The 21156-nt window shown below is 34.9% G+C and overlaps 2 protein-coding genes across 5 annotated transcripts in view; both read left to right on the plus strand.

The window, feature by feature from the left end:
• LOC111046768 (T-cell immunomodulatory protein) overlaps nucleotides 1–1602 on the plus strand; it is a 46561-nt gene extending 44959 nt beyond the window's left edge. Inside the window, exon 11 of one of the 3 annotated variants that reach the window (XM_039440535.1) lies at nucleotides 974–1602. In XM_039440535.1, the coding sequence (XP_039296469.1) occupies nucleotides 974–1206 (233 nt within the window). In that variant the 3' untranslated portion in view covers nucleotides 1207–1602. The remainder of the gene's footprint in view (nucleotides 1–973) is intronic. The other 2 variants (XM_039440537.1, XM_039440536.1) reach the window with 2 other exon arrangements.
• Nucleotides 1603–5402: 3800 nt separating this feature from the next.
• LOC111044723 (ADP-ribosylation factor 1) lies at nucleotides 5403–21156 on the plus strand. 2 transcript variants are annotated; one of them, XM_022329933.2, is made up of 4 exons: nucleotides 5403–5557; nucleotides 7074–7246; nucleotides 14240–14349; nucleotides 18604–21156. In XM_022329933.2, exons 2-4 carry the CDS (start codon nucleotides 7099–7101, stop codon nucleotides 18892–18894), a joined length of 549 nt encoding a protein of 182 aa, XP_022185625.1. In that variant the 5' UTR covers nucleotides 5403–5557; nucleotides 7074–7098; the 3' UTR covers nucleotides 18895–21156. The 2 variants fall into 2 exon arrangements, with proteins under 2 accessions (XP_022185625.1, XP_022185624.1); XM_022329932.2 differs by having other exon boundaries at nucleotides 5534–5795.

Consider the following 21156-nt stretch of genomic DNA (forward strand, 5'->3'; position numbering starts at 1 on the left):
ATTTGCTAGAGCTATGACCTTCCTGTTTTGCTTTCGGAAGTGCCTAATAAACAATTATTCTCATATTTATATTGTTTATTTTTCTGTGTGGCGAAAAATAACGTTCTCACCATGGGCTAAAATGTTTTCCGGCTCGAAATCGGTTTTCAAGTCCGAAGCCGTAGGCCGAGGACTAGAAAAGATTGAGAAATGTCCCATTTTCGGCCCTAGGTGAGAAATATACTATTACACACCAATATCTTGCCGAACAGGACAGGACATAATTTACTCTGATTGACAGTATTGGAGGAGGCTGTGTGAGGTCTACTGTTCACAGAACTACTATAGTGAGGTCCACGTTATAATGACAGTATTTGATCAACGTTGGTTTTGCTATCCTTGTCTATCATTCAACAAAGCCGGTGGTAATATCTTTTTCTAGGTCCAAAACAATGACAATAATTATGTTTCTGACAGTGTAGAAATATAATTAATTAATGCAGAGAATCGGCATCGCTATTCTTCTATCTTTATTCACTGCCATTATAACGTGGACCTCACTATAGAAGAACCTATAAGAGAAATAAAACAGATGACCTAGAAAAACCTTGAATTCTCCTATTTTCAACACACGACGCAGTTCTCAACTCTAGAGTTTATCCATTGTTTATTTTATCTATTTATACGATTGTTTATTCTGGAACTATTAATTCATTTTGACACTTCAAAAAAATGGTGACAGAAATAAAGGCTCTGTTTAGAACACGTAGAGTTTCATCATTGAAAGGAGATAGCATAAGAAGATATTCCATAGTTTGTAGAATTCATTCAAAAGTTTGGAAGTTTTGTATCAAATTATGGTGTTGTGTATCAAGTTTATATGATACTAAATAGATACTGTATCATGAGTGGTGATACTGCACAGTATGATTATGTCATAAATTTGAACCGTTTTCAATCACTTATTTTACTAATTTGTTGATTTTTGTGTCAGTTATAGGCGACTACGCATCGTGTGTGTTCTGCAACTCGCTGCTTGCTCCTGATCAGGAACTGATACCCGATTCGCAAATTCTCGTTCTGGAGGATGAGCACGACAATATAGGGCAAAATCGTCGAAGACCGAGAACTCGCTCGATTGAGATGAGGGGTGAGAGGGGAGAGGAAAGTGACTCGGATGACGAACTAGTTGTGCCGAAGAAGAAGTCTAAGAAGAAGGCGAAATAAGTTCGAGGAGGAGGAGGAGGAGGAGGAGGAGGAGAATAAGAAGAAGAAGAAGAAGAAGAAGAAGAAGAAGAAGAAGAAGAAGAAGAAAAACAAGAAGAAGTAGTAGAAGAAGGTGAAATGAATTTGAGGAGAAGTGAAGAAGAAGAAGGAGAAGGAGAGGAGAAGAAGAAGGCGAAATGAACTTGAGGAGAAGAAGAAGAAGAAGAAGTAGAAGAAGAGAAGAATAGGTCGAAGAAGAAGGCGAAATGAACTTGAGGAGAAGAAAAAGAAGAAGAGAAAGTGGTGGATGAAGGTGAATGAATTAGAAAAGTATAGAATAGAATTACTTTTCTATTTATTCACGTGGTAAAGTTTGGACAGTAATGTCATAGCCACCTCTAAAGGTGCGTACAGATTTACGCGCCGCGAACATGAGCAATTCACTTGCTAATCAGCTGATGCCAAGCTTTTTATATCTGTATCTCACCGTTTCTGTAAAAAACAGATATAATCAGCTGATTAAAAGTGAATTGCTCATGTTCGCGGCGCGTATATCTGTACGCACCTTAATAAAGGGCCCTGGCCCCTGTTTCATAAAAGTTACAAGTCCTGTAATACAGGAGAATCACCATTCCAATTACATACTCAATATAGCCGAAAAAATCAGCTGTTTTACAGGAACAGCTGATTTTATCAGCTATATTGAGTATGTAATTGGAATTGTGGATCTCCTGTATTACGTGACTTACAAGTATTATGAATGTTCTAAGATAGAACATTAGAAATTGAAATGATTTTCTAAAATATTATTAGTTTTGTTCTAATATGCGTTGTTCCGCGATTAATGCCAAAATAAACAAGTTATCGAATTTACAAAAAATGTTACTCTTTTATCTTTGAACGATATGGGGAATAAAATGTTTTAGTTTGGAAAGGTACATTTTTTGAATTTTTAAGAGAAGTTTCAATAATATAGTCGAAACTGTTCATGATCTGGAAAGAAAACGGAGTTAGCACTTCAACAACCCATAACTCGCTTATTAGACCACTTAGAAATTTCAGTTGCCACTTTTTCTCACTCTTATAATGATCTTAACAATTTTATTAAAAAAGATTATCCAATTTTAATAATTGACCGAGCGAAGTGTGGTCTAAGATTCAAGTCGACGGTTTGGCATTTCTCTTAATGTTTAAATGTTTATATGTTGCGCATTTACGGCGAAACGCGGTAATAGATTTTCATGAAATTCGACAGGTATGTTCCTGTTTAAATTGCGCGTCGACGTATATACAAGGTTTTTGGAAATTTTGCATTTCAAGGATAATGTAAAAGGAAAAAGGAGCCTCTTAGAGGCTTCATACGCCAATATTAGAGTAAAATTCAGACTATAGAATTATCCATCATAAATCAGCTGACAAGTGATTACATAGATGTTTGGAGAAGCCAGTCTATTGTTGTATTTCCATAAGGTACTTGTGGATGAGAATACTGCGTGAGGTCTACTGTTCACAGAACTACTAGTTGATAATTCACTATTAATATTACTATTATTAATTCATTATTAATAACTAGTAGTTCTGTGAACAGTAGACCTGATTGAAACTATAGACCTTATGGAAACACAGCAATAGACTGGCTTCTCCACACATCTGTGTAATCAGTTCAGTTTCAGTTCTTCGCCACAGTCAATTGACCGGGGAATTGTCAAGTTGTCAGCTAATTTATGATGAATAATTCTATAGTCTGATTTTGACTCCAATATTGGCGTATGAAGGAGGCTCCTTCTTCCTTTTATATTATCCTTGAAATGCAAAATTTCCAAAAACCTTGTATATACGTCGACGCGCAATTTAAACAGGAACATACCTGTCGAATTTCATGAAAATCTATTACCGCGTTTCGCCGTAAATGCGCAACATATAAACATTAAGATAAATGTCAAACCGTCGACTCGAATCTTAGACCTCACTTCGCTCGGTCCACAAAATAATGAATTATTAATAAAAAGTTTTACAAAGTTGAATTCTTTAGAACTCAGATTTCCTAGAATGCAGTATTGGATAGGTATATCAGTATTTTGTGAAATGAAGTATTTCCCCTTTATGATTTTAAAATTATGCCGCCTCCACACTATCGCCCAATGCGCACAAATGTCGACGAGCGCGAGAGTGTGGATGGGTGTTTTGCCAGCGCTTGCCTCCATTGGCCTTCGCTCCGATTTTTGTCGAGTGGCCAGCCGAGTATCCACAAATGGTCACATCACTTGATACTTGAGGTCGTTGCCAATGACTGGGGTTTTCAGATAGGCAGTGTCGGAATTCTCAATAAAATAACCTAGATGGTCATTCACGCTGTGGAGTTGCTTGACTCCCAAAAAAAGGTTCACTGTAAAATCCTGCAGTGAGTAGAGTGGCTTTTTCAGGAGTTTATTTTTCAACGTGGTGTAGAACCAAGAGCCCCGTGTTTCCTGAATTTTTCTAGGAAGGCTGTTAAAAAATCTTATTGCCTGCGAAGGAAAGCTATTTAAGTTCCCCGCCAGTCGGCTCCGGGGCACCTCCAGTCTAATGGCATGTTGTGTATAACCATAGAGAAACAATAGCGTAAGTAGATATCCCATGGTATAGGGAGTTTATGTCGTAACTTTTACTGTTATCTCAAGCCGATTACTGTCGATTATTACTGTTTTTTTGGGTGAGAGTGTATGAACGGCACAGTATGAGAGACTACCAGTGTCACACAGCTTCACGGGAAAGAACTACGTGAACTATAGGCTTGAGATAACAGTAAAAGTTACGTCATATACCCTCCCTATACCATGGGATATCTACTTTCAACTTTTTTTGTGGCTGCTCCAGGTTCTTCTAGATATAAATCAGCGAGCACAACATTGCTGTGTGCATGGCAAGACCAACGTGGCCAAGCTTACAAGCCACTTGGTGATATTGTGAACTAGGCATTATGATATGATGATGCCAACATGAGCTCTAGGCTTGTGCGTGGGTGCGATTAGAGGATAGTGGATCTACAGCTTTAGGTGGGTTCCAAACCACCGGGAAGCAATTTTTTCTACTCATAAATGGATGGTATTTAAAGGAGTTGGGCGCTTGAAGTGGTCACCCCTAACATAGGAGTAACCAGTGCATGAAGCTTAGTTTATTAGCGCGACAACAAAACTGATCACTTCCCTATTAAAATTCAAACTTCAATTATCGTGAAATGTATTCAATATAAATGTTAACAGAGAAGTGAAAAGGCGGCCAAAGAAATAACTGTAATAATTTAATTATGTAAAATAATCTATTAAATTTAACTCAGTTGCAGATTGGGGCCAACGTCTATTAAAAATTAAATCGTGATAGAAGAAAATATTATCCGCTCCTTTTGGCATTCAATGAGCAACCGTTTAAATTTTTCTACGATAGCCTGAATTAGATAATTTGGTCTTTATTAAAAGTCTTGTGTTGTGATTTAACTATAAGCACCATTGGAAAGTTATGATTATTGTTATTCAATTCAAAAGGGAATTGAGGATGGTGGACAGGATATTCAAATGATGGGATTATATTTATTAAAAAATGACTAGATTTATCATCTGTATTTCATAATAAAAGTATGTATCTGTACAACTGAATGTTTTCCTGAACAAGTTTATGTAATGAGTAATCAAACTACTATAACCGTACTTGAAAAGAAAGTCAGACATCAATTTCAAAGAATCAACATAATGATACAGCAAATCCGGTGATCTAATTTAAAATGAGTCATAATAAAAATTCTTAATGAATGAATGAGCATAGAAAATGCAAAAAGAAAACAAATTTTTAGGTTATAATGACGCCGAGTTGCAAGGCCTTCTGAATCTTCAAAGTTCAAAGCTGACTGGATCTCGATGTTGTAAAGCAATGTCACCAACATTTTTCAAACGCAGAATTATTTTCAATCTAGTAATAATACGAGATAATTATAATTTTCAGCACAAAGGAATAATTTAAAACTGATATTTTTGTGAAAGTATTGTAGTTTCGATCAGTTTTCATCGAGAACAGCTTGTAGAACATAACATGAATTCTGCTTCGTTGTACAGTTTTGATTTAAAGTATGCATAAATGAATTCATAATCAAAAATATTGATAAATATCCAATAAATAATGTTTATTTATTAGAAATGAGTAAATTGTGATTATATTGCTGAAAACCGACAAGCCACGTGATCTAAATTTCATCCAATCAGATCATTTGGTTGACCTTTTACGTGGCACCATACAAGATCCACGAATCTCTTTTCTGTACACTACGACCGCCATCTTTTCCCGTTTTCGGACGGTACTCAGTGGTTATTATACAAAATTTATTTATTTTATTAATATAAAGGTAAGAGATTGTTCATTTTCATTCTTCTTTGTTTGTCTGTCAAATTCAACTTCTAAATTTTAAATTGAATCTGTTATTTCACTGGTATTTTCATTTATTTTTAGCCATAACGAGGGAGGGTCCTTAGTACGTGGTAGAATAAGTTGTAGCCTGTTTTTGTGGTTTCCGACATATTTAACTATATTTTTCGTTTTCAAACCCAATCACAACGTTATTTTATTGTTAATTATTTAACCAGGTATGTGTAGAACTATTTATTGACAAGTTTATTGTCTCTCTTTGTGTAATTTTGACAGTTCTTTGGAAGCTTGTCAAAAATGCCCATTTAGCCTAGCCTCTATGACAAACTCTTTGTTATAACTATCGGTATTTTCAATTGAAAATCATTCATAATTTTACTTCCATGGTAAACAAATCTATTTTTAAACTTTACTCAATCTATTCCATAACTCCTTATAACTGTAAAGAAATTTGTAAAATTTATCTGTAATCCAATCTTTGGTTGGCCTACGTAGCAATATTTTTATGAATGATAATTTTTAGACTGCGTAATTATTGTTTATTCCAATTTGCAATAATCCTATGTTCCGTCAACGCATACGATTTATTTAAAAAAATATATAAGTAAGTCTTTGAGATATTTTTTTAATAGGCTTACTGAAAATAACTAACCTTTCATTGTGTCAGATTTTGCTTGTAGGCTAGTTGAATTGTCTATAGTTATTAGAGTGCATCTACATAGTTTTGATGTTTCGTTTTTATATTTTCCATGGGTTTGCAAAATTTAATTGAATATTTTTGATGGTATTGAATATATTTTAAAGTTCTTCGACCAAACTATTTTATGAATTATTCCATACCTATCATTATTTCATTTACCCTTTTCTATTACCTACATTTCTAACCAATATTTAATTTAAAGCTTCCCTATTGCTATAAATTGGGGTCTGTAGACCTACATTGTTCTTCATTAATGTTTTCTTTCAAATTCTAACTTCAGCATTTTTAACTGGATATCTTCAGTTCATCTACTTTTAAATTATTCCACGACTTTTAAGTTTTCATAGGTTAGGAAAAATTAATAAATCACGTTTAAGAAAATTGTATTGCTTAATTTTTACATTGATAGGCCTATAAGTTTAAACTTGCACTAGATGATGTAACCAACATACCTATTTTCACTTTTTTTTCATTATATTATTCAAGTTTGGTCCTTTTTTGTCTCTAAGGTTAGTCACTAACGGTAGACCATGCATCTGTTTTGTCATCAGCAAGAGGCTTCTAACATAAAATAAACAACCGATAATAATAAATAAATCTAAGAAATTACGAATAATAATGTAAGATGACTGAGTATCATCCATGTTCAACCGTTAGTGTCCAGCTTTAAGGGAGCAATTATAGTAAGTCATCACCTGTCTCTCATATATAAATCTTTAAATAATAAATTCCTTCAATTTTCTGTTATTCAAAGATTTTTAATCCACATTTATTAACTGTTTTTTCTGTTTTGCAGGTTTATTATAAACACACATCCCAAGATGGGGAATATGTTTGCTAACCTATTCAAAGGCCTTTTTGGCAAGAAAGAGATGAGAATATTGATGGTGGGGTTAGACGCAGCTGGTAAAACCACAATATTATATAAACTAAAATTGGGCGAAATAGTCACCACAATTCCAACTATAGGTGAGTAACAGATTTTTTCTAAAAATTATAAAATGTTTTTTAGAAAAGAACAAATTAACTTCTTTTTTCTAAAATTAAAAAATAGTTTCTTCCCTACTCAATAGCCATAGCAATGCCCACGTTATAATGGCAGTGGAGAAAGATAGGAGGAAAACTTAGACCAGTTATAGAATAGACTCGCTGGGAAGTCTAGCCTCTGAAGCAAACATCTACTGCCATATCTCCAAATCGTGACGTCATCATTGGATAGAAAACTTTCAGATTGTGTCAAACTCCCGTTGAAATAGACACAATCTGCTGTGGAAAACAATGTAAACAAACTCTACAGAAAAGTTTTTTATCTGATGCTGACGTCACGATTTGGAGATATTGCAGTAGATGTTGGCTTCATCGACTTTCAGTATGATGATACAATGGGCCGTGTCTATTCTATAAAACTGGTCTAAGGAGGAAAACTTTGCCGATCCTCTGTCTTGTCAATGCCTTCTATGTACGGTAGCTGATACAGGTCTATTAATGTAATATTAACTGTTGATTCTCGTTTGAAATAATTATATTTTATTAAACAAGAAATTATATTTTGAATAGTTTCATGATGAATTTTCATAGCTTAATGAAGATGAAATATTTTGTTAATTAATCAGCAATTCTATATTTTTAAAAGACTATCTGGCAACAGAGCAAAGCGAAAAAGAGATAGCGCTATCCGCTTTGTTGAATGGTAGACAAGGATAGCAATACCATTGCTAATCAAACACTGCCATTATAACGTGAACCTCACTATAGATATAATGATGTATAGTTGTAATGACAGTGGAGAAAGATAGTAGAAGAGTGTTGCCGAATCTCTGCCTTGCTTTCTATCTAGCCGAATCTCACTACCTTCTATAGTCACTAGCTATAGTGAAGTTGGTGTCCACGCTATGTTGGCAGTGAAGATAGATAGGGAAACAACGTTTCTCTCACCGAATCTCACTGCCTTGATACTCTCCTTGCCCTATTACCATAGGTATTTTAATAAATAAAAATAACGAGCGAAGCTCGGTGTCTCGATATTATTATAAATACTGCCATTATAACGTGTACCTCACAATAGCTAACATGGAACGTATTAAATTAACTCTGCAACGAAATACTAGAGTAAGGTTTGCGTTATAAGGTCAGTGGATGTGGGTTTGCGTTACAAGGTCAGTGATATGATGGCATAGTTGCCAAGTTTCTTTATCCACCGCCTTTTTGCATATTATGTGTTTCACGTAATTCGAGTTTTCAATGCTTTTAATTTTGTTTTAATGCATTCATATAGCATCTATAGGCCGGTTACAGAGCTCGACCGACCGTCAGTGCGTATGCACCATCCTGACCATACATCAGTTTTTCTGACTCACAAAATGGACGCCTTTACAGATTGTTTAATTGCAGCTTATTATCTTTGTAAACGAAAGATTAAAAGACGTAGATATCAAGTTCACCCGATGGTCGCCCAAAGAGCATTTCAAAGGAAATTTAGTACCATTATATACAACATTGCTTGGGTTGAAGATACATTTTTCAACTACCTCAGAATCTCCATAAGAAATTTTTATGAGTTATTTCTAGCTTGTATCACCATTGGGAATACTTGCAGTCACTTTAAGCTACGGATCAAATTAATGTTGATAATATATGATTTTTCCAATAAAAAATTTAGAAATGTTTAGTAAAACTCTGAATTCAAATATGACACTATTAATTGAATTCTTTCATTATGCTATTCAATTCAATATCAGCTGATTGTCGGGCAGAGGTGTCAGCACATTGGTTATGTTGCGATCGGGCTACTGATCAGTACAGCTCTGAAAGATACCATTTGTTTCAATAGCGCGTCAGTTGACCGATGGAACGGATGCGCACGAACTCGACCGATGGTCTTAAAACGCATGGTCCTGACCGAGCGCATGCGTGCCGCCAGTCCTGCTCTGTACGGATACATGGAATATCTATGGAAAAGACAAGCGCGACTGACGTACGCACTGACGGTCGGTCGAGCTCTGTAACCGGTCATAGTATGATTGACACTATAGTGTTGTGTTAGTTGTAGCGTTGTGCTTACTGAAGCATACTGCTGAATATATTACTTGATTGGTGAATGAAGGTTGGAAAGATTAGATAACAGCCTATTCAACTTTGTGTTGCTTTCTCCAAAGTTGGTTTGACTATTAAACTCGTTCAATCAATGTATGGTTGCATTATAACCTGATGTGTTTTGAGTCAATTGGTTTAAACTAGAATTCGAGTTAACCATAGAGAAACAATAGCTTTAGTTTTGCTGGTAACGCCAATGATAATATTATAATCGATGTTTAAATGGGAAATATTTCAATTTTAAGTTTTTGTAATGTATTGTATATGAAAATTTTTATATTTTTCACATTTGTAAAGTTGTGTTTAATGATTTTGGCAATAAATATTTCTTTCTTTCTTTCTTTCTTTCTTTCTTTCTTAGTAGATATCCCATGGCATAGGACGTTCATGTAGCAACTTTTACTGTTATCTCAAGCCGATAGTCCACGTAGTTCTTTCCCAAAAAGGTGTGTGACGCTGGTAGTCTCTCATATTGTGCCGTCCATTCACTCACCCCAACAAAACAGTAAAAATCTACAATAATCTATAGTAAACGACTTGAGATAACAGTAAAAGTTGCGACATAGACGCCCTATACCATGGGATATCTACTCAAGCTATTGTTTCTCTATGGTTTAACTATTTTGGAGAGAGCGACCCTATAGTGAGGTCCACGTTATAATGACAGTATTTGATCAACTTTGGTTTTGCTATCCTTGTCTATCATTCGACAAAGCCGGTTGTACTATCCTTTTCTAGGTCCACAACTATGTCAATTATGTTTTTTTACAGTGTAGAAATATAATTAATTAATGAAGAGAATCGGCATCGCTATTCTTCTATCTTTTATCCACTGCCATTATAACGTGGACCACACTATAGAGCCGTTTGCACAGTCAAAGCTCAAACTGAATTTAATCAGCTGGTGGCTTGAATTAAAAATGAACCACATAATAACGAACGAAACTTGATACGGATTTGATCCAGTTTAAAATTAAATTTAGTTGTAACTGACACTGTGTTATCTACGTGCCTTTTGCTTAGTGTCAGTTTAAACTTAGTTTCATCTTTAAGGGCCGTTTGCACAGTGTAAGTTTAAGCTAAAGCTTAAACCAAATCTGGATTTTTTTTTGTTTAAACTAAAATTCCGTTTGCACAGTATCAGTTTAAACCTCCAAAGCAGGAGGTTTAAACCAAAATAATTTGTATTAACTTGACTTCTGTAAATATTTGATGGGAAAACAGCTGATTTTAATGCCGATTTAATTTTAATGCCTCTGTAGACGATAATAATATTAATTTAGGTTATAGTGAATTATTATTTGAATGTAAAAATAATTATAATGGAAGAATTGATAGAAGTTTTTGATGCGATTGATAAAGATGACTGCGAAGAAATCTTAAAACTGAGAAAAAATTGGCAAAAACGAATGATTTAAATTTCTGGGATGATAGAAAATTTTCTTAACGGTTTTGCTTGAGTAAAGCAACTGACGATCCAGTATTTGATTAAATAAACCACTTGATAGAAAATAAGACAATAATTTTCAACAGTGGTCTTTGATTAGGAAACATATTTTTAATAACACATAACTGGGATATTTTGCTGTCGAGAGATATCTAATAAACGAGGAAGACCGTAGTAGATTTAAGCGTAACAATATCGCTTTTTGAAAAACATTATAAAAAATATTTTTTGGTGACTAATAAATATAAGTTTTATCTAATAGTAATATAGCTTTTCATCATTTTTTGAAGAATTTCTTGATCGTTTTCCACTTTTAATTACCGTAGAGCTTACAGCTCTGTGGATTTTGAACGAGGAAATAGTAGCTACATAAACTCAATTTACTGATGTTTTGTAAACAAATAAAAAAATTCCTGTAAACATTAGGCTTTCTGATATTATAAACAATGACAATCTATTACCAACTTAACCCTAAACTAGTTTAACTTGAACTGGATTAGTAAATGCACTGAGAAAACCGTTCAAGTTTAAACTTTCACATTAACTTAAACTCTAAACTCACATTAACTTTAACTTCAACTTGATTTAAAGATTAGTAAATTCTCTGAGAAACCCGATTCAAGTTTAAACTTTCACATTAACTTGAACTTGATTAACTTAATCGAGTTTAGCAATCCATACTGTGCAAACGGCCCTAACTGTATTATCAACTGTAATATTGCGGATGATGCCCACATGAGCGTTTGGCTTGTGCGTGGGTTATGGGAATAGTGAGGGTGACTCATGAGATGATGGTGTATTAAAGCCATATCAAGTCTAGTTTATTATAAAGTGGCTCATTTTGAGTTTAAACCGCCAGCTGATTAAATTTATGTCAAGCTTTGACTGTTTGCATATGCAGGGTTGTATCCTAACAAATCCGAAAATCTATAGTGATGTCCACGTTATAATGGCAGTGTTTGATTAGCAATGCTATTGCTATCCTTTTCCATCATTCAACAAAGCGGATAGCGCTATCTCTTTTTCGCTTTGCTCTGTTTCCAGATCGTCTTTTAACAATGTAGAATTGATAATTAACAAAATATTTCACCTTAATTATGTAAATTCATTATGAACTTATTAAAAAAATGGTTTATTTTTTTATAAAATATAATTGATTATTTTAAACGAGAATGAACAGTTAATATTACATCAATAAACCTGTATCAGCAACCGTCTATAGAAGGCATTGATAAGACAGACCATCGGCAACGTTTTTCTCCTATCTTCACTGCCATTATAACTTTGATCTCACTAATAGTATAGCAGAGAAGGTAGCCGAGAGAGTTTGGATAATTAATGTATAATATCGAGGCACCGAGCTTCGCTCGTTATTTTTGTTTATTGATAAACAGAACACAAATTCTCTAAAATGATCGTGTTTATATTTCACAGCTGGCTATATCTTACGAATTAAGATATAAGCTATTATATTTTAAGCTATATCGTGTTTATCCATCTTATGAATTTTGGGGGTGCGATATTTTGATTTTTCACATACTCACTTGCTCACTCACTTTTTACTATCCACAGCTGTTTCAGCCAGGGATGAATTATCCTTTTAATGTCGTTCAGCGAGTTTTCCCAAGGATGAGACCTAGTGCAATCGAATTTTTATATCATAAACCTACTATGTTCCAAATTTCGTGAAAATCGTTAGAGCCGTATTCGAGATCCGTTAAACATAAATAACCAGATACATAAATACAGAAATTGCTCGCCTAATGTAATAGTATAAATGCCTCCTATTCCTTATACCATTATTTTAACGCTGCTCTAGGTTTTGACGATAACAAACTTCAGGTAGCCTTTTTCTATAGAGCTCCAAACATTCTAGATTTAAATAATATATGTATAGTGAGGTCCACGTTATAATGGCAGTGGAGAAAGATAGGAGAACAACGTTGCCGATCCTCTGTCTTGTCAATGATATAGGTTTTTTGATGTAATATTAACTGTTTATTCTCGTTTAAAATGATCAATTATATTTCATTAAACAAGAAATTATATGTTTCAATAATTTCATAATGAATTTTCATAATTAAGGTGAAATATTTTGTTAGTTAATTATTAATTCTACATTGTTGAAAGACGATTTGGGTACAGAGCAAAGCGTGAAAGAGATAGCGCTATCCGCTTTGTTGAATGATAGACAAGGATAGCAATACCATTGCTAATCAAACACTGCCATTATAACGTGGACCTCACTATAGTATAGCAGAGAAGGTATTTGAGAGTGTTAGAATAATTAATGTATATAAATGCCTCCTCTTCCTTATACCATTATTTTACCGCTGCTCTAGGTTTTGACGATTACAAATTTCAGGAAGCTTTTTACTTTCCTTGCCCTATTACCATAGGTAAGGATAGTATTGCTTTTCAAAAAAAATTAAGGTACCCCAATTTGTAAATTTCTACACGTTTTAAGGTCCCCTGAGTGCAAAAAAGTGTTTTTTTGGTATTGGTCTGTATGTGTGTGTGTGTGTGTATGTATGAGTGTATGTGCGTCTGTGTACACGATTACTCATCTCCCAATTAACCGAATGACTTGTAATTTGGAACTTAAGGTCCTGACACTATAAGTATCCGACACGAACAATTTCGATCCAATGCAATTCAAGATGGCGGCTAAAATGGCGAAAATGTTGTCAAAAACAGGGTTTTTCGAGATTTTCTCAAAAACGGCTCCAACGATTTTGATCAAATTTATACCTGAAATAGTCATTGATAAGCTCTATCAACTGCCACAAGTCTCATATCTGTAAAAATTTCAGGAGCTCCGCCCCATCTATGCAAAGTTCGATTTTAGATTCCCAATTATCTGGCTTCAGATGAAATTTAAACAAAAAGTTTTGAGTGGAAAAGATTAAGCATAAAAATCTCTACAATTAAAGTTCAGTAACATTTTCCCCTAAAATTGAAAATAAGTACGAAATTCGAGAAAATGTTATCATTTCAATTGCAAACTGTTGGCAACTGTTGATTCTATTAAATGATTCACTATGAAGAGATAGCAGACCTCGTATGTCTCCAGCGTTATTGTCCTATCACCAGCTGGCTCAGATCTTTGTTTATAAGTAGACTTGAGATGCGCGGGAACACTAGCGTCAGGTGATCAATTTTCATAACGGCAAGGAAAGTTGTGTGAGTGCGCCACACCAGATTTTTTCTATTGAGTTCCAAAAATTCTGGATTTAAATAATGTATGTAGGTATATAAATGTCTCCACTCCCTTAATACTACTTTCGCCGCTTCTCGAGGTTTTGGCGTTGACAAGTTCCAGTAAGCCAATATATATTGAGATTCAAACATTCTGGATATATTGATGAATTCAGTTTATGAGATAACTGTTTGCTAAAATAGTGTTTTGTTGAATTTTGCAGGCTTCAACGTTGAAACTGTCGAATACAAAAATATCAGTTTCACAGTGTGGGACGTCGGCGGTCAGGACAAAATCAGACCTCTTTGGCGGCATTACTTCCAGAACACACAGGTTGGTCTCCTTCTTCTTCTCCTACTACTTCTTCTTCTACTTCTTCTTCTTCTCTTTCTTCCTCCTCCTCCTCCACCACCACCTTCTTCTTCTTCTTTCACTTTCTCCTCTTTTTTCACTCCTTCTTCCTCTTCTTCTTCTCTTACTCCTCCTCCTTCTTCATCTTCTTCTACTCTCTCTTCCTCCTCCTCCTCCTCCACCACCTTCTTCTTTTTCTTCTTCTTCTCCTTCTACTTCTTCTATTTCTTCTTCTTCTTCTTATTCTTGTTGTTCTTCTCCTTCTACTTCTTCTCCTTCCACTTTTACTTCTTCTTTTACTTTTCCCTCTTTTTTTACTCCTTCTTCTCTTTCTTCCTCCTTCTTTCTTTCTTCTACTTCTTCTTTTTCTTGTTCTTGTTGTCCTTCTCCTTCCACTTATACTTATTCTTTTCCCTCTTTTTTTACTCCTACTTCTTCTTCTTCTTCTCTCTCCTACTTCTTCCTCTTCTTCTACTTCTCGTCCTTCCATTTCTGCTTCTCCTCGTCCCAATCCTTGAAAACTGAACACATTTTAAAAACCCTCTTTTTTTACTCTTACTTCTTCTTCTTCCTCTTCTTCTACTTCTCGTCCTTCCATTTCTGCTTCTCCTCGTCCCAATCCTTGAAAACTGAACACATTTTAAAAACCTAACCAAACTTTCAACTCTTCACCTTCTATCGTTCCTCTCCCTTCTCCAACTTCTCTCCCTCCTCCTCCTACACTACGTCTTCTTCCCCTCATCCTCCTTCTTCTCCTCCACATAACCCTCCTCGTTTTTCTCATCCCACCTACTTTTCATTTCCATACTCATTCATTTGGTAGAGAGTTAGTGGGGAGGATATTTTGAATATTGTTTCCGAAGAATGGACATTGATATGTCCAAAGCTCCGCCAATTTATGTAGATGCATTACAATATAATTATTATCTATAGTTATTATATTACAAATTGCTTTTTCATATCATATACAGTTCAATAATTATTTTCTTAGTCTATATCATGTAAATTCATCTATGATGTTGCTGTATTGTAAGCTATTGTATATAAGTGTATAAGCCAGTATATATTGTAATCTACATAAATAAAGTACTCCATCAATCAATCAATCCTCCTCCTACACTACGTCTTCTCCCCCTCATCCTCCTTCTTCTCCTCCACATAATTCTCCTCGTTTTTCTCATCCCACCAACTTTTCATTTCCATACTCATTCATTTTTGCCGTCTATGAATATCAGTTTCTCCTTCACATTCAATCTTAATTTACTTGTTACTTGATCCTCCAGACTTATTTGCGTTTTATTCTTTCAAACATTAATTTTGTCCCATCCTCATATTTTCAATTTTCTACTGCAATTCTTTGTTGTCTATGCTTCTCTCCAACAAAAGATTTGGAAATTTGTCTCGAGTGAGATGATTAGGGTGTAATAATTACTCGAGAATTTTCCGCTATGTTCAAATGATACCTTTATGAGTACTAGCCCTTTCACTGCCAAGCACGAAAATATTCGTTTTTGAAAAGTATGTCTGGACACACCAAGCCCGAATATATTGAATGAAAAAGACTGAGAAATTGTCAAAAAACCACTGATTTATTGATAATTAGAAAGACCGGTTTCGGTTATTACACCATTGTCAATCTCTGATAAACTAGATAGAACTATGATAGAGTTTATCATAGATTGACAATGGTGTAATAACCGAAACCGGTCTTTCTAATTATCAATAAATCAGTGGTTTTTTGAGAATTTCTTAGTTTTTCTCATTCAATATGAATAATTACCACAATATCAACTTCTCAACTACACAAAAAGCCCGAATATATTAGTTTTCATCTTTGAGCTCACTGTGCCATCTACGTATATTCTCGTTTGCCTTTATTCTATGATACAGACATAGTCTGTAGTGTTGCCAACATAATAAGCCAAATCTCACCTGATTCCGATTTTATTCGACGAAGATATCTAGGTTTCAGTGAACAGCTGCAGTGAAGCGCCATATGTGTGTGTAGCTCAAAGACCTTAAAGAGATATAGACCCACAATGCCTATGCCTTCCCAATGATAGATCTTACTTGAAATTGAAGGCCGCCATTGGGGTATTTTAGCACGAGATATTATATCTATATAGTTGTAATATTATAGATTACAAAGGCATTGGTGGCATTGGTATGTAATAATCTTATGGGTTGCCCCCTCAATGGCGGATTTCAATTCCAAGTACGACACTAGCGCTGCATGTGAGTCTATGCATCTTTAAGGTCTTTGGTGTAGCTTTGTTTTATGTTGTGATTCAAAAGTGTGTAGACTTGTTTCTGTTTGTGAAGTGATGTCAATTTGCGTTTGTTATGGGTAATTCAAGTAAAATTTATTCTGAACATGAAATTCAAGCTATCTTACTTGATTCAGATTCTTAAATTGATGAAGTGGAACTGGAATTTTCCCGGGGTAGTGATAGTGAATAGTGATAGTCAAACTTCTCCTCTTCCACTATTATTATTATTATTATTATATATCCTCTTATTATTCAACTAAGAAAAAAAACAGTGCAGTTGTATAAGTATTAGGTACATAAAGTGAAATAGGCTATATACTGCTGCTTCATATGAAAAGTTACTGATGGATTCATTCCATGTCAACATTAATTCGGTCTGTCAAACACATTGAGCCCACGGCAGCGAAGGGCTAGTAGAAGGTCAAGAAGAACTTATTCAGATTCGAGATCTCTGAGCTTGATTAATTTTAATAATAATGTGAAAGGATTTCTCTGAATAAATATTAAATAAACTTCAATTTATTTTTTTCAAATCCCTCCTTCTATTTATTTCATCTATCTCGGTCATCCTCTCTGTTTCTTTCTCTCTCATTCTTCATCCATCTAATCCGCTAGTCTGTTTCCAATCAACAGGGATTATTTTTCGTAGTGGACAGTAACATCCGACTCTCTTTCTCATTCTCCTGTCTTTCTATACTTTCTTCTCTATCTTTCTTTCATTATCTCTGTGTTTATTCATTCATTCTATACATTTTGCTAGTCTGCTTGAGTATCTGATCAACAGGGACTCTTCCTCTCTTTCATTATCTCTTTATTTTTGTCATATCTTTCACTTTTCTGTTCTAATTGTGTGTCTGATCAACAGCAGAGACTCGTTCTCCCTAGTTATCTCTCTCTCTCTCTCTCTCTCTTTCTGGTAGAGAGTTAGTGGGGAGGATATTTTTAATATTCTTTCCGAAGAATGGACATTGATATGTCCAAAGCTCCGCCAATTTATGTAGATGCATAACAATTTAATTATTATCTATAGTTATTATATTACAAATTACTTTTTCATATCATATACAGTTCAATAATTATTTTCTTAGTCTATATTATGTAAATTCATCTATAATTTTGCTGTATTGTAAGCTATTGTATATAAGTGTATAAGCCAGTATATATTGTAATCTACATAAATAAAGTACTCAATCAATCTCTCTCTCTCTCTCTCTCTCTCTCTCTCTCTCTCTCTCTCTCTCAATATCTTTGTGTTTATCCATGTTATAACATGCCATATATTGTACTATAGTGAGGTCCACGTTATAATGGCAGTGGATAAAGATAGGATAATAGTGATGCCGATTCTCTGCATTAATTAATTATACTTCTACACTATCAAAAACATAATTGGCATCGTTGTGGACCTTGAAAAGGATAGTACCACCGGCTTTGTCGAATGATAGACAAGGATAGCAAAACCAAAGTTGATCAAATACTGTCATTATAACGTGGACCTCACTATATACTATTATAATCTGTTTCTCTTGCTTGCAGTGTCCAATATTTGTAGTGGACAGCTGCTTGCTCTTTTCATGTCTGTGTTTATCCATTCTATATAATTATCATATCATTCTGTCATATTACCTTGTACTATTCTAATTCCATCTCTGTTTAACAGGGTATAACCTTTGTAGTAAACAGCTACTTCGTGCTCTCTCTCTATCTTTCTCTTATTGTCTGTGTTCTTCCATTCTTATATGATTGTATTAAAATTATTTATTTTGTACTATTCTAATCCGGTCCCTGTTCAACAGGGTATAATCTTAGTAGTGAACAGCTTCTTCTCTCTCCCACACACACACTCACTCTTTTTTAGATCACCCCACTCAGTCTTTTTATATCACCTTGCTCTCACTCACTCTCTTTCAACATATCATTGTATTATAACTTAATATAATATTCTAATCCACTCGTTTGTTTGCAGGGTCTAATCTTCGTAGTGGACAGCAACGATCGCGAGCGTATCGGCGAGGCGCGTGAAGAGCTGATGCGCATGCTGGCCGAAGACGAGCTGCGTGACGCGGTGCTGCTAATCTTCGCCAACAAACAGGACCTGCCCAACGCCATGAACGCGGCCGAAATCACCGACAAACTGGGTCTGCACTCACTGCGCAACCGCAACTGGTACATTCAGGCCACCTGCGCAACGTCCGGCGACGGCCTCTATGAGGGACTCGACTGGCTGTCCAATCAGCTCAAGAATGCTAACCGTTAGGCGGCCCGCAACTGGTTGCAACCGGTTTCTTTGTCTCCAACAACCGGTTACAGCGGCTCACAAACCAGTTTGCACTGCTCACAACTGGTTGCGACCGGTTTATTTGTCTCCAACAACTGGTTGCAACCAGTTTCTTTGTCTCTGGTGGCCCAGAACTAACCGTTAGGCGCCTCACAACTGGTTGTTGGAGACAAATGAACCAGTTGCAACTGGTTGTTGTGATGTGGAAGCCGGTTGTAAACGGCTGCTGGATAGTCGTGTGTTGTTGGGAATGAGTTGTGAAAACTGGTTATGTTGTAGAAAATTAAGAACTTGTTTTGATAGTGCAAAAACTAATTGTTTGAGACAAATAAACCGGTTGCAACTGGTTTACTGTACTGTGGAAACTGGTTGTATACGGTTGCTAGATGTTGGAATGAGTTGTGCAACTGGTTGTTTTGTTGGGGAGGCTGATTATCATTTAGGGAATTAGTTTTGCAACTTGTTGCTAGGTTAGTTGAAGACATGAAAGGAACCAGTTTCAACTGGTATAGAGTTGCTTGGGTTTTGATGCAACCGTTTGGGCAACTCATTTCTACAACTGCAACTCACGATGCAATCAGTTTCTGCAACCGCATCCGGTTGCGCAACTCATTTCTGCAACTGCATCCGGTTTCGCAAATCATTGTCGACAACACATCCGGGTCTCAGTTTTCCACCGTGAGCCGCTTCCGGTTTTTGAAGAACTCTATAAATATAAATGAAGGACGTTGGCTGGGTGTGTGGGTGTATGTGCGTGCGTGCAACATGTGATTATATAAGATGTGTGCGTGAGTGTGTAAGAATGTTGAAAGAAGATTATGAAGTGCAACAAAAAGAAGAAGAAAACGAACTCTAATCGATTGTTTCTAGACAGTGCAGGTTTTTGTTTTGTCGTCGTAATATTACTGCAAAAAATGATGCCGGAAAATCATGTGGTGTGTTGAAATTGTCCAATATAAGAGCTATGATTGCCTACTGTAAAAATTGATGCTAAAATGTGGGTAATTTTGTCCCCAACGGCTGCAGAATAATATTAAACATTATGAGGTGGCTTTCAACCTGGTCTATCAATTATTTCTCTTGCTTCACAGCTTTTAATAACTGCCGTTAAAATTTAATTTTAAAATTCATCGAAAACAATTTATAGTGTATGATCTGTATAAATTTTAGTGTGGTATTGGAAGAGTGTAAAATTCATCGTCTCACAAGTCGCTGCTGGGTGAGGTTTCAATTTGGTTTTTGGTTAATCTTGACCTTGAAAAATACACGGTTGAACAAATTTTGTTTTAAGTGTAACAAGTTTGTAAAAACTATCAAACCTCTCAATTCTAGAACCAAAGTGTGTAGGGTTTCTCTTGTTTTTTAAGTGCCTCTCTCCTAGCTGAATTCATTAACTCTTTCAGCTCTACAATAGTATCATTATGATTTTGAATATTATATAAATTTTTAAAGACACAAATTGATATTTTCAAGAAATGCATGTTTTATTGTGAACTGTGTATTCTTCTGCTGACTGTTGTGTATTTATATTAACATAAAAATGTTATTTAATAACTGTGAATGGTTTTTTTTTTTGTTTGATAATTCTCTACTACTAACATTCTACGAGTTGAATAATGTAAGGCACCAACATTTTTCTTGATTTTGCTTGAAACTGGAATAGTACTTTTGATTCAAGTACCGGTTGAATAATAATTGAATAACTCAAAATTTTGAGTGGATGTCCACTTTCTATCCAAACTTTGAGTGGATGTTTAAGAATTTCTCTCACTTGTACTAATTCTGCTTGGATTTAATTCCAAGTAACACATCAGAAAGTTTGTACTAATATTCTGCTTGACTCCTTTCTTGTCAAAATCTGTGACAATTTTTGTCGGCATGTGTTCTTAGTTATGCAGAATTTTTCTGTGGTTGATCTTTATGCTGAACAAAGTTTGGAGCCTCTTCGATGGTGTAAACACATTGGGAAAATTTGCAATTTTCATATTTTTTATAAACTATCAAACTCTTCGATTTTTTCCCTAAATTGAACATCTCGTCCATGCTTGTGTGAACGATGTTTTATTCTAACTTCCAAATCTCAACTAAATTTATCGAATGAATACAAATTCAAACACAAATTTTGATTGTATAATATCTAAGAAATGTATTATTACAGGAATTTAAAACCAGGAACAATATGTTTGTAAAACTAAATAATGCAATTGTAAAAAAATATTGAAATTACAATTTTTAATTCGA

This window comes from Nilaparvata lugens, chromosome 14, assembly GCF_014356525.2.
Source record: "Nilaparvata lugens isolate BPH chromosome 14, ASM1435652v1, whole genome shotgun sequence".
Taxonomy (NCBI): Eukaryota; Metazoa; Arthropoda; class Insecta; order Hemiptera; family Delphacidae; genus Nilaparvata; species Nilaparvata lugens.